General features: G+C 33.5%; 1 protein-coding gene across 1 annotated transcript in view; it reads right to left on the minus strand.

Moving 5' to 3' along the window:
• LOC117111874 overlaps positions 1 to 15,156 on the minus strand; it is a 46,560-nt gene that overhangs the window by 5,778 nt on the left and 25,626 nt on the right. The window contains exons 11-12 of the mRNA XM_033254891.1: positions 6,279 to 6,455; positions 5,049 to 5,220 (exon numbers count right to left, since the gene is read on the minus strand). Of these exons, the coding sequence (XP_033110782.1) occupies positions 5,049 to 5,220; positions 6,279 to 6,455 (349 nt within the window). The remainder of the gene's footprint in view (positions 1 to 5,048; positions 5,221 to 6,278; positions 6,456 to 15,156) is intronic.

Genomic DNA, 15,156 nt, shown 5'->3' on the forward strand with positions numbered 1-15,156 from the left:
AGAACGCAGTACACTCTTCGGAAAAGAGTAGGGAATTGTCTCCCGGTGTACTGTCCAATCACCACCAGAAGGACCCCACTGGAAATAAGTCTTCTGACTTTCGTGGGCTCTCCTTTGGTGTTTACACCGAATAAATTCAATCCAATCCAATCCAAGCCCTATGTTTTGTTTTACAGACAGCCATACAGGATTAGGATTAGTTATTGCTATTATTACACAATATATCATACCAGCCTCCTCTAAAGGAACCAGAAACTTCGCTCTCGAGAACTTGTGACGCATTGCTTTAAACCGCGTACTGTACAATAAGGGGAGCTGTTCCCCCAGGCTTTTAGACGGAAGTAACTGAACAAAAATAGCCCAATGATCTAGGCACAAAGGCCTACAAAATGAAGTATATTACTTACTTTTACCTTGGACTACTTTTAGCATCGACATTGAATAATACTTACTAATGTTTTTTTAAGCTTTTAAAATGTAATAATTATATTCTGCACCACAGTGTTGTGTGTACGAGGCATCATGTCAGCGTCGACCAGCAAATCGAAATGTAATTGATAGGTATTTGGAGTTTGTACCAACAATGAAGCTAAACGTAATCAATAAACCAAGTAGTAATAAAGGTCGTAATGAAGTACACATAAACCTGGCCATGTGAGCGTTGTTAAAATATGTTAAAAGGTAGGTAAACAACCGTTACATTGGTGACACTTTGAACTATTTTACTACACATCCGATAAATGAAACATCTGAGATAGTATATTAGAGAGGCCGACTGTTACATTTAAATTATATAATTTAACATTTAAATTGCTTGTTTGTGTGTTTAAGTTATTAATAAGTTATTAATAGTTATAATTTTTAATTGAAATAAAACAAGAGTTCTGATAAAATATGTAAAAGCGTGAGTAAACAACAGTTACATTGCTGGCACTTTTAAATATTGTACTACTGTTGAAATTGAATTACACAATTCAACATTTAAATTGCTTAGCGTGTGTGCTTAAGTTAATAAGTTATTATAATTTTTAATTGAAATTAAAACGAGCGTTCTGATAAAATACGTAAAAAGGTAGGTAAATAACCGTTACGTTAATGACACCTGTGAATTATTTTACTACACATTCGATAAAGGAAACATCTGAGATAGTATTTAAGAGTCTTGAATTATACTGTACAATTAAACATTTAAATTGCTTAGTTTGTGTGTTTAAGTTATCAAGTCATAATTTTTAATTGAAATTGAAACGAGCGTTCTGATAAAATATGTAAAAGGGTAGGTAAACAACCCTTGCATTGGTGACACTTTTAATTATTTTACTTAATATTAGATAAATGAAACATCTGAGATAGTATATTAGAGAGTCCAACTTTTGCATTTAAATTATACAATTCTACATTTAAATTGCTTGCTGGTGTGTTTAAGTTATTAATATGTTATTATTATCATTTTAAATTGAAATTAAAACAAGAGTTCTGATAAAATATGTAAAAGAACTATTTTGAACTATTTTACTGCACATTCGATATATTTTTTTTAGAGAGGCCGACTGTTAAACTTAAATTATACAATTCAACATTTTAAATTGCTTGTTTGTGTGTTAAGTTATTAAGTTATTATAATTTCCAATTGAAATTAGAACTAGCGTTCTGATAAAATATGGTAAAAGGTAGGTAAACAGCCAGTACATTGACACTTTGAGCTATTTTTACTACACATTTAATAAATGAAGCACCTAAGGTAGTATTTACGATAGACCTTTTGTTAAACTTGAAATGTACTTTTAAAATTAGTAAAGTATAATTTTTTTATTGAAATTAGAACGAGAAATATTTCTTGCTAAGTAAGAAATGCATTGATAATACTGTTCATATTTTTTTCACACTCTTGTTAATTAATTTGTTGCTTCTTTAGTGTGAAGTCTGTTGATAACTTACCTGATCTTTTTACTTTGTCAAAGCAATGGATTTTCAAGTGTTTCCAAATTTTACCACATATGGTGGTATAGCCCACAATTTTAAAACGATGGTCCCTGTGTACACAAAGTAAAATGGAATAAAGCCATACCATCTTTTTGGATGGATGGATTTGTTCGGTAAACATCAAGGAAAGTTTAGGAAATACTTTCCTTACAGTGGGGTCCTTCTAGTGGTAATTGGGCAGTAGGCCATCCCGAGGAAAAAGACACAATGTGTGTGGGAAAAAACAATTTTATCTAATTTTTCCAGAATGTGAGAATCTAAAATTAAGTAAGCACAAAATGCATTGATAGATCCCCTCTAAGGGTTGGACTGCCTCAGAGAATTTTAATCTTCTTGTCGGGGACATTGAACTTCTCCCTCTTCCCGTTGAGCTATTTTACTACACATTTAATAAATGAAACACCTAAGATAGTATTTAAGATTGTCCTTTTGTTAAACTTGAAATGTATTTTTAAAATTAGTACAGTAATTTTTTATTGAAATTAGAACGAGAAATATTTCTTGCTAAGTAAGAAATGCATTGATAATACCGTTCATAATTATTTTCACACTGTTGTTAATCAATTTACTGTTTCTTTAGTGTGAAGTATGTTGATAATTTACCTGATTTTTTTACTTTGTCAAACCAATGGATTTTCAAGTGTTTCCAAATTTTACCACATACAGTGCTATAGCCCACAATATCTAATTTTTCCAGAATGTAACTAAAATCGATTAAGTAAGCACAAAATGCATTGACAGATCCCTTCTAAGGGTTGGACTGCCTCAGAGAATTTTAATCTTCCCGTCGGGGACATTGAACTCCTCCCCCTTCCCGTTGGACAAATCCATGCGCCAATACTGCTTGTATTGGCATTTAAATGTATAGATCAAGGATAAACCATAACATACTATAAACGAATAACATTGTTAGACAATGCAGTTGCATACATTATACTTAGGCCTTTGTGTCAACGCAGGATTAGTCTTATTATCTTTAAAAATACAGACGAATCGTAATATGCGAAGTGTACAGCCATTAACCTTACAAAGCAAACGCATCCCTAATATAATCACACGGATTTACAATGGAAATTTCGATTGAATTGAAATGTTTAATTTATTAGCTGTTTTATGACGGTTCCTTAAGTAAGGCCAATGAAGCTACTCTATCCTCCAATTTGAATATGAGACATGAAGTGCGAACGTCGTTCGGATGTCTGTAATATAAGCGATTCCGGCAGGTATCCATCAGTAATGTGGTTATTTATTTTTTTCTCTTTTGTGGGATAGTCCCACTTTTATTTCATCATAATATCATAACTACGTAGATAACATAACATATGAAATATATATCTGTTATGTAATTACTTAGTACACGTCTCTTTACTGTTCATCATAACAAGTGTTCAGACATCGACTATTGTATTCTTTATTTTTTTATCATTCTCTTCTATTGTTTGTCTTCCATAGAAGTCAAACATCACACATTTATTTATACATATATTGATTTAAACTTATCTAGATCGACCATGGACCATTTATTTTTTGCTTTTTCCCTATTAATTAAAAATTCACATGCAATTAGTATGTTTAGTTCAGATAAAACATCACCCAAGGACATTTTGTCCTCAAACATAATCTATTCATTATTTTATTTTCGCTATAGCTTCCAATAATGGTTTTGTTCCATTGTACTTTATCATATATTTTAAAACATGATCACATCATAGTGTGTAATTTCGTCCAACATGCTTCTATATCTTTGCATTTAAATAGCATGTGTTCTTAATTTTCAGTAATATAACAATACTTGCACATAGATTGGTTGAGGATAATTTCCATACATTTAGTCTATGTTTTGTAGGTAACAGTCTATGTAAAAAAATTAAAATTTAACTGTGCAATATTTTTCGTATGTAACATTGAATTAATTTTTTATCTTCCAACATAGGTCCCAGTCTATTAACTCCATTTCCCACCTTTTTGGAGCATTTGGTATAATATATTTTCCATTTATAAATGACACATAAAAAACATTAACTTTTAGTTTACTTATGGAAGTGTATCAATAATGTGAACATTTCTGTGCAATAAACAAAAAGGTTGGTGTGCTACAATCATTTTCCAGTTTTTTTTTGGAATTGCATTCATTAACACCATGTATTCTATCATACCATTTTCTGTTTTTAAAAGCTGGGGGATAATTTCACCCAGTATAAATCTGTTATCAACAATAATATCTTCCATGGTTTTAATGTGTGAGTCTACCCATGATTTGAAGAAAACAGATTTGTTTTTTATTTTTATGTTTTTATTTTCCCAAAGTCTTTTTTTTTTTTTTTTTATTTCACAGATGCATTGTGGCTGTTTTGCATGCATATTATTAAATCGTGAGCAAGTAAGAAGCAACTTCAAATAAAATACCGGCATTTTATTTAGCGCTAAATGCTTATCTAAATTTATGTCGGTCATAACTAATTTATACTTTACTGGGTACATATAAAAACATGGAATGCACTTCCATTTACCGGGATCTGGACTTAAAAGTCGTTTGACCCAACCTAACTTGAGTGAGTCTAGCATTGAATTATATTTACTATAGCGCATTTGTCAATAATACGATTCCTGATCATTCCCAAAATATCTATAGTAACGTCGTGCTAGAAAACACGATGTTTCACTGAAGCCCCGAGGTCTTACTGTTTCACACTACTTCCGCTAATTATAGAAAAAAAAAACCATTTTAATATGGGAAATTACTCCATATCCAATTGGCAAAATTGTTCACTATGCGAGTGAAAATGCGAAACCTGTCATCATAACTAAACCATGAGGGTGTACTTTGCCTCTGTGATTACACGTCTAGTTAGATAGAAGGGGGAAATAATAATGAGCGACGAGAATCACACATGGAAACGCTTGCAAAACTGAATGTGTTTTTTGGAAAGATGTATATGGTGCAACAAAAAAATGAATCCTGATATATACATAATATTCTCTCGAAAAAAAAGTCCACAATTTTTTTTTTTTATAATACTTATACATTCATAATGTAATAACATCATTTATGAAAATGAACATACCTTTTAAAGGTAAAAGGTGATGCAAGTCTACAAAGAACACGTGATCTTCTATTGTAATTTCCAATGAGTCTTCACCTTCATCGAAAAAATGAAAGCAGTCGACCAGTGGTATTTGGACTAGTTCCTCGGGTGCTTCACCATCGAAGTACCATGGTCCAGGCTGAACAAACACCTTATAATGAAACACGCATAGTAAATTGTAGGCCTACTCATTTAGCGTAATTTGATTTTTAATTGGATAATCGGGAGTTTTCGAAAGCTTACGAAAACGACAACGAATACGGTTACATCATCAATTTCTAAAGCTCTATCCACACTATCAAATTTTCTTTGACAAAAAAATGTGACATCCCCATATATAGTAATGCTATGCCTATATATGGTCATGGTGTGATGTCATCATGCCCATATATGAGCATATCACACTTTTTTGTCACACAAAATTTGATAATGTATTAATTAAGGATCTTATTGAGCTTATACAGCATATTATGAAGAATGTTTAAGGTACAAATGACGATAACGACAAAGACGTATTCGTATTCGTTATTGTTTTCGTAAGGTTGCGATATATTTTTAATTGCTAAATGTAACACACATATAATGTAATACATGTCACAGAGTGTCTTAATTGCCATTTTTAATACGTGAATGACATTTGTTCTAACTTTAAGGAAGTGTTTAACTTCAACAACTTGTCATTCTGTCATCTTTCATTCTATTTATTCATTAATTTGTTTCTATCATTTGTCGTTCGTTTCGTTAATTCGTGTATCCGTATAAGCATGCTACGTTAATGGGAGAATCCAAGGTTGGATGCTCTGGTGCCAACATTAGGAACTCTTTACCGATTAACATTAAAACGGAAACATCGTTATTTACTTTGTAAAAAAATATCGTGTTAGGCATGGCCTTTTTATTTTCTAAAGCTTGAATAGTAAGAAAAAAGAGTCTATAAAAGGTAATTTTAAATAAGGAATATAATATTAAGTAATCAATTAACGCTCCGTTATGCGTATTTATCATGCGCAATTCAGTGTTGTACAAGTTACAACAATTTTTCCTTTGGTATAATCGTCTTGTCATTGATTTTATTCTATTACTAATTACTGTAATCCTTTCGGGAACCACCTTACACTACGTCATCATCGTACGTGACGCAAATGCATTCATGGTTAACATGGGAGTACACTAAGATTAAACAACAATACATATTCATTTGTGACTTACCTTGCTCAAAAGACCAGGCCACTGAGAAATATAAGCTTCCGTTTGCTGGAGAACATTCGCAAGTTCCACCCATAGGCTTTCAGTGGCCTTAAGTTCCCCTTCTTCATCAACAGTAGCCCTAGCTGTAAACACGATCGTGGAAACACCTTCCTGACGCGTTGTCATGTGTATGAGAACCTTAAAACGTAAAGAAAGAATCACTCCATTATCATCGACGCATTTTTAATTTGTTGTGTGTTTATACAGTCCAAGCATAGATTATTAATGGAAGGATGTAGAAGAGTAGGACAAATGGATCCGTACTCTACCGGGATCCGACGAGCATCAGTGAATAATTTTGATCGATGATTTTAGCCAGAAGCTATAAATCATTTACACTTCGCTAGTGTTTAGTTCCAGATTCATTAGTAATAGGACACAGCATGCTGCTTTTGTATTATCTAAAGACAGTCAGCCATTAATCGAGGATTGCCGCAATAGTGCAAACATTGATAGATTACATGTGCATTTGCATAAATCTATGCCTACTGTTACTAGTGAACAATAATTAAAACATCATCAACAAGATATTAATCGACTTTTGTTTTGCTTAAAGCAAAACACTAGCTCGCCAATTAGAGGGTGGAAGCGATGTTTTGTATACTAAGTCGCAACTTATGCGTTAGAGTGGATTTAAAAAAAAATCTTTTACTGAAATGCATAAGATAAAAAAAAAAAAAAAATTCACCATACTGCTTCAGCCAGCTTAGCATCATTATACAGATGCAGAGCAAAAGGTTAGGCCCAGCTGACCCTTCCCCTTCGAAATCTAATAATTTAAGTCTTAGGGTGCAATTTCAGCTGTCCAGACGCACCTTAGCCTAAGGCCTGGTGCGGCTGAGCTAGTCTGGACAGTCTGTTTAAAGTTTCCTGCCCGAGAGCTCCTCTATTTTGAATGCATGGATGCGCCACTGTTTTATTCCATTAAAGTGAGCGGATAGCTACCGTACATGATCTGTAGTAGATTTTGATCCTTTGTTAAAACAACTCAAATTAAAGTAACGTTAAACAAAGAACGGTAGATACTGTGTGTTGAAATAGAGGACATGATGATAAATTGTGTAGCATAGCTTTCAAAACGAATTGTGTTCTGTAAATAAATACATTGTGTAATAAAATGCCTCAGACGGGATTCGAACCTGCTACCTCTCGCTGTCAAGGCGAGCGTCATAACCATTTGAAAACAGGGGATTCATGGTTGTGATTTTCAGGAGTTCGTGAGATATATTTGTTTTTCATAGTTTCCTCCAGTCTGTGTGATTCTCTCATTATTGTAGCATAGCCACCCAATTCTAAGTCATCGAGGAATCCTTCTTGTCTTCCCTTCCTCATCTTTCAGAACACTGTTTCCCCTAATGTGTGTCATATATCCATTTCTTCTTCCTGTTTCTAATCAGTTTCAACAGCTCTCTGTCTTCACTGACTCTCCTCAATACCTCAACGTTTGTTACTTTCTCTCTCCAATAATCTTTATCGATGGTCTCATTACAACAGCATTTAATTGATCTTCCTCTTTCTTCAAAGTTCAAGATTCTGATGCATACTGTGCTCCATATTAAGCAATTTACAAAAAATTTTCAATGGTTTCTTACCTTGCGTTAAAGAGTAATTCCTTATTAAGAAGATGAACAATAACAATTTAATCCAACTAGGTAGACCTTCTATAATACATTGCTCGGCCTTTGCATAACGTACTCACACTGAGTTTAAATAAACTCGGACAGTACTCAGTAAATTTCCATCCTCTGTAAATGCGTTCGAACGATACGTCCAACAGTAATAACACCGAATGACGTCAAATGTGACGCGATACACAAATAAACTCTGAAAACTGATCAAATATAACCTAGCGCGTTGAAATGATACCAAATATGCATAATGTATATCTGGATTGAATTATAAATATATGTGTTATAAAAAAAATTCAAAATAGCAAATATAAACAAGTTTTTCTTTTAAAGAAACTGGTACATTGTTATGAAATAAACTCCAATGTCTGATGTCTGATCCATAAACATAATTTGCTTAATTGAAAGTGGGTGCGTACATTGTACACTATAGGTTAATGCTACGCATGTGCTAACATTCACGTGATTGAAACATCAATATTTGTTTACATTTATATATGAGATGAACTTACTGATACGCCCAGAACTGCATTTTAACACTGCAAATGTATAAACGTATAGTAGTAACACTGTATTCCGATTATTTTGATGAACACTCCAGCAGAACGATTGGTAACGATGTCTACTAAATTTCGTCTATATTTATATGTGATAGGAATATAATATACGGTACACATTTGACTAGTTTGCGTTGTTCTATACTATATATGTTTAATTCGCTTTCTCTTTATGAACTACATTCGTACTAATAGAACTACAGCTTTTCGTTGACAAAATTAATCAATTACTTATATTATGACAGTTATAGTTTTGTTATTGAAACAAATTCTTTGCTTCTTAATTATTTCTTGTCTTGTTTTAAATAAATAAATAAATACATGAATAAATAAATAAATAGTTTGTAATGATATTACTGCTATTTGAAATGCAAATGCACAATTTGCAGTATTCGAGAGGTGAATAAACTGATGGAAATATTTTTATTAAAACAAGAATGTACTGTACCGGTACTGTATATAACATACACAATAAAAGAAAGTGAATTTCAAGCTCTTATTAAACGAAAATAAACTCTATTTTTACAATAGTTTTACAACCTTCTTCAATGTCAATATTATTATTTGATATACTAAAATAAGTGAACAATAATGCAATGCCATAAATACGCTTTTGACTTGAATTTTTCATAATGTTTATTAGTTTTAAAAAGATCACATTTGGATTTAATGCGTTTTTGTTTTCAGTATACTAAGTCACTAACTAGATCATATTTAACGAAACTTCAGCACGTCTAACATCCCACCATACAACATGTTTATTAAACAATACACACATATCAACTGAGGATGCTTCGTGCCCAGGTGTGCCTGACTCCCCAAACCGACAACCTCGGCTTACAAATTGCGGCTAATTTTTTTTCTATATGAAAGACATCTTCTACATACTATTTTCGACTACTAATCTATTGTCGATGTTAATGCTATATATCTTTTACAATTGATTAATCTTCACTTCAGTAATCACTCCACTACGTCATTTTAAAACGTACCGGTACGGTATTGTACTAAAATATCATTGGTTTCAATCAATGCATCAGTGTAGGCCTATTTCTGTATGTATTGATAAAAATGACATTCGATTCGAAAATCGGATGGGCTAGGAATGAATATGTTATATGATAGCCAATTATATTACTAGATTGAGGATGCGATCCAGTTTGTTCGGGTCCCGTCCAGTTTGACCCGTTTCCGCCCAGTTTGATCCGATGAGGTGATCCCACCTAATCAAATCAGACCAGATCAGATCATAGGTTAGGTTTTTTTTTTTTTTTTTTTTTTTTTTTTTTTTTCATTTATGGCATATATGACTACGCCTGTGTATATATTGTCCTTCAATAACAAATTTTAAGACATATAGCAATATTCGGATATCAGTTATGTGATAACTCCACAAAATCACTCTCGGTTGCTTAAGCAACTGTCTAATCATTCGTTTAAAATAATAAATCATTGCGTTCCATACTTATTTATTATGCTTGTTGCACTTTAGTCCTTAAGACGTTTTAATATCATTTGTATTATTACCAGATTACATGTAAGCACATCCTTATAGCAAGAATTACATATTTATTAGGTTATTGAAAACCTACACATAAGCTTTGATATCAATACAAATTGTTGATATTGTTGTTATATTAGGTTTATTATTCTTGGTGTAAATAGCTGATATTTTAGTTTACTGCAATAATACAGCTACTTTACATACAGTAGACAAGCCATCCTTCATAATGATCATCTACCGCTTTTCATTCACGTAAAGCCACCTCTCCTTAGAGTCGCGTTAATCACTCCTCTGTATAGCATCACTCGAGTCACATTCACTGTGATAAATATAACCACTCCTCTCTTGTGGGAGCGAATGGCGCAGCGGTTGCGTTCCGGTCTCTTATCCTCGAGGTCGAGATCGGGACTCAATCTCCGCTGTGCATTTCGCTCGTCTTTTTGGACAAGACACTTTACCTATGTTTGTCTCTCACCACCCAGGAGTATAAATGGATATCCCATGGTCGTTCACTATTGGGGAGGTAAAAGGCGGCGTGGAGAGGAACTGGCCACCATACCACACAATACCGAGGCTTAATTAGTTACGATGGGCTGCTCATTCTCCTACTTTCAATAAAGAAATACGAGAGTACCGTAACGTTTTTACTCCTCTTTTAAATTTTGCACAATATTCCGTATAATGATATTATGCGGATAAGTATCAAACTAACAATAGTCTCTGGTTAAGATCACTATACAGTTTTCAGCATAGGACCCTCGGCTACTCCTCTGACTTAGACAGAGATGGCGCCAGGATTTGTCTAATGGGGATATGGGGAAGGTCCGATGTCCTCTACGAGAGCGTAAGTGGGCATGGTCGGACGTTGCTAAACATCTCTCGGAACCTCGGAAACTATGAAATTTAGGGATTTTAAAGGCTTATTTTAGAGTCTACTTATGTTAAAAATACATATATTTTTTTCTCTCTCCGATGGATTGTGTTTTATCTCTCCCGACGGGGTCCTGCTTTCTCTTACTGGGGTGGGAGGGGGAGTTATTGTTGTAAAAAAAAAAACCCGTTCTGAATACCAATCTAAAACCCTAATTGTTAGCTAGGCACTTAACTACATATACTGACCACCGTCCATTCATAGTAAAATTGTAATAATACAATAGGATGACGATGTCTAACTGTTTCATTGATTTAAATAAAGAAAAAAATAACTCGTTCCTATAGTAACCATTATTGCGGTTTTATTTAATAACTTTGTGACTTTGACATTTATGTTTTTGTTATTGTCATTGCTTTCAATGGTAATATTATTATTATCATTGTTATTATTACTACGTAATCGTATGTTTTATTGTTGACACATGTCCGTTATGGATTTCCAAGAAATGATTATTCTCTACTTTCTATTTTTCAGGAATAAATATATCAAATGATATGAAAATGAAGCTTTGTAATGCCAGACTATAGTTTCACGTGAGTTTCATTCCACGAAGTATTATGCAAATCAGTGAAATCGTATCTTGATCTAATATGATCAGGCATTAAGCCGTTGATGGAAAGGAAATTTAATTTAATTTAATTCCAGACTCCCCGTAATTAGTTTCAAGCAGAAGGCTGCAGTAAAGAGTGTCTAATGCTGGGAATTGACATGATTAGCTGGAGGATACCTGTTAGCAATAGTGCGGGCGTACTTTAATGTTGTTTCTGTAATAATTTTGGTCGATGTAGTAAGTTTCACGTATGTCTCCTATATAATCATATGCAGGAATGAAACAATTGCATACGTTTATAGAATAACAATTTCTGGTCATAATCTCCACATTAACCCAGTAGGGACAAGAGCAAAGTAGACAAAAAAAAAACAAAAAACAAAAAACAAAACAAAACAAAAAACAAAACAAAACCAAACCAAACCAAACCAAACAAAACAGAATATAAAAAAACTGAAATTTACAAATATAGGCCTACACTTACAAAACCTAACAAAAATCTGTGCTGTTCATCACAACTTGTAATTTTACGCAAACGCCTGATTGAAGCCACACTAAAATGTGGTCTAAGATTCATAATAAACTAGAAACAACAAGAAAATATTGGTATCGATTTATTTTACTTCTGAAACCTTATCTGTTTTATAGCAATCGAGTAGTTGTCGAAAGTTTCTTCTATCGATTTGTTAACAGTAATTGCCTGAATATGCAATCGTTGGTTTGATATCCATGTTCGCACGTCATAGAAGCCTTCCAGTTTCTTAATGGGCTTTTTTGCAGTGTCAATCAGATGTAACAACTCGTCTATCAGACCAGGGCCAAGAATAGGCACAAGTGTTGTTCACAAACATTTCATTTCATTTCTTTAGGCACGAGCATCAAGGATGCCAGTAAGTTTGGCATATCCATTTACCAACAGGGGACTTAATGGACCAGTACACCGGGGTAACTCCCTATCTCGGGATGTACTCTGGTTCGCTGAAGTGCACACGAGCCAAATGCATACACTGGGCCTATGGTTCAAAGTCCTTATCCGAGAAGACTAGTTCCACCACCGGAACCATTGGCGAGTGAGCCGTTCGAACCAGCGTCGATATTGGAGCTGAAGTTGCTGTGCCCCTGACTTAACCGCTCGGCCAATCAACTCGCACGTGTTTGAGTAAGTTTACGCTCTCGTTTTGTGAGATAGCAGCAATATCCATGATGTTTATAAGATTATGATAGTGGACAAAAAAAAAACTTCAGGCTAAGAGTAGAACGTACTTGACACAAACAAGAAGCGCAACAGAAAAAGAAAATACTGAGGTCTGTAAATTACTAAGCATATTATCACTAAATAGTAATAAAGACCATCAACTATAAATAGTCACCAATCTGGAAACCAGAAAAGATATATTGTTGAGATATAACCAATTTTAGCGTTTTCTTTGAGATTATCCTCATAAGTACATATATTTTTATGATATTGTCTCCAAATGAATAATATAAATTTCATCACAAGTTTAGTTAGCTGTCACAACTTAGCCTACGTTCAGTTATAATGTAGTTATGAAAGCGTAGATGTGTATAAGAGACAGATTCTCGACTGCGCATGCTTCTTACCACATCTATCATAATATATTTTCTGAGTTCATATATGGACTCTTGTGATAGCCAATGCACTGACTTCCGGAAGACAATAATTGAGAGAGTATAGTAAGAACTTGTAAAAACAAACATGCAAAAATCGGGACTCAGCAGGAGACTTGGGACCCCTGGGCACTAAACGTGGTTTTTTGATTTCTTTATTTAGAAAGAAATTAAGAAATAATATAACACATGTTTTATAATGGATGTACACAGTTACTGCATGCTGTTATTTATTCTTAAAACATTTAATGGTAGCCAGACATCCAGTCTTTTACTCGTTTAACCCAATTTTCCATAAAAATATGATATTCAATAACACAAAACAGTGTTATCTTACGATGTGCATTGGCTAATATTTTATTTATGAGTCATATATAACAGAATTTATTATATAAAAAAAATAAATGAACATCACTATGTATTTTTTAGTGGTCTTTAATTGGAGGGAAACTTCTGTTGGGTCCGCCAAAACCTTGATCTTTGGTCTTTAAATAGAGGGAGTCAATTTGAAGGACAACTAATTTTGGCATTACAATATTACAATACTGCACATGCACACCATGTAGATAAAAATCCAATTCGAAACAAATTACAAGATAACATATTATACACATTTGCAATCGGTAGATAGTCACCGACTGACGAATAATATTCTGCAGCGATATAGAGTAAGAATAAAATAAATTGATGTAATGTATTTAACATCTATATCACTTTGAGATTTCTGTATAAAGTGCTATATAAATCTAACCACGTCATTACATTACATTATAATTTGTCAACATCACTAAACATTTAACCTAGATATCATTATTTGCTATGATTGATACGATTTTTGTATATGTTCATTTACCATAATTTCCGGTGTGAATTGTTCAGTTCTCTAACAGCCTTATTGAAGGCTCATATCAGTTATGATAATATGTTTTGGTAAATCTCAGAGTCATGATCGGAAAAGAGGTTGGAGAGGGAGTTGGTTGAGATATTATATACTGTCGTTAGTCTCCAGTCTGTAATATAGCAGTTGGTACCTGCCCTGATAGCTAGAGGTTGAAGATCTGAGTGTCCTGCCTGAGACACTTAACTTAATTCAAGAAATAGAACTTCCAAGAAAACGTTGAATAGTTATGCTTGATAACAATGTTCAATGTAAAACAGCGTGGGAGGTTTAAACACATGGCTTGACGATATAGTCCAACTTTCAATCACACTCTTTACTGAAATATCTTGATAGTGTTAAATATGTAAAATTGGCTGTGTGATTACTTCCCATTCAAATGATGAAGAATATATCCAACGACGGTATACAGCGATGTGTGTTAAAGAGAATATCTTGTGCAGAATGTTTTTCAAATGTTCTGAAAGCGTGGGGTAGGCCTACTTTTAGGGATATCGTATTAATATGTGTTGCTCAGCCCTCTGGGCAATTACAATAAGGCTACTTTCAAACGTCTGAATGTGTGCTGCAATAATTCCTTTAGGATGTTACTTAGAATATACTTCGTCACTGTAGTGCTAGAGGTAACGTATAATTGTAGACAATAGCATAATTAGCGGAATTCGTACGATTTTCTATTCTGAGATTTCACAAACGCATGGTACTAGCAAAGAGTAAATAGAACAAGAGAGCAAAGTCCCGTTCGTAAAAACGTCACGCCTGTGTAGGACGCACACTAACGGTTGTATGTTCTCTTTGGTACTAGTCGTAAGGTACCGGTACTTGTTTCCACTATTTGTAGTACCAATGTACTCTGTGATTCGAGGTTACATGATAGGTGCACTGGATTTATCTTTTGTATACGGACAGTGGTTAAATCTCCGCCTTCTGCTTTTTGCAGCATTTACTTTAATTTGTTGTATTCTGTACGTCATGTACTTGTAGGTCTACTAATATTTATTTATGTATGTGATGTGTTAGGCATTAAAATATGCTCATTTATGTTTGATGTTACATCAAGCACGTACATTAATTACTAAACATGTCAAGCTCCCAACATATATATATATATATATATATATATATATATATATATATAT

The sequence above is a fragment of the Anneissia japonica genome, unplaced genomic scaffold (assembly GCF_011630105.1).
Source record: "Anneissia japonica isolate Jap-2015-1 unplaced genomic scaffold, ASM1163010v1 scaffold881_len296186_cov127, whole genome shotgun sequence".
Classification (NCBI taxonomy): domain Eukaryota; kingdom Metazoa; phylum Echinodermata; class Crinoidea; order Comatulida; family Comatulidae; genus Anneissia; species Anneissia japonica.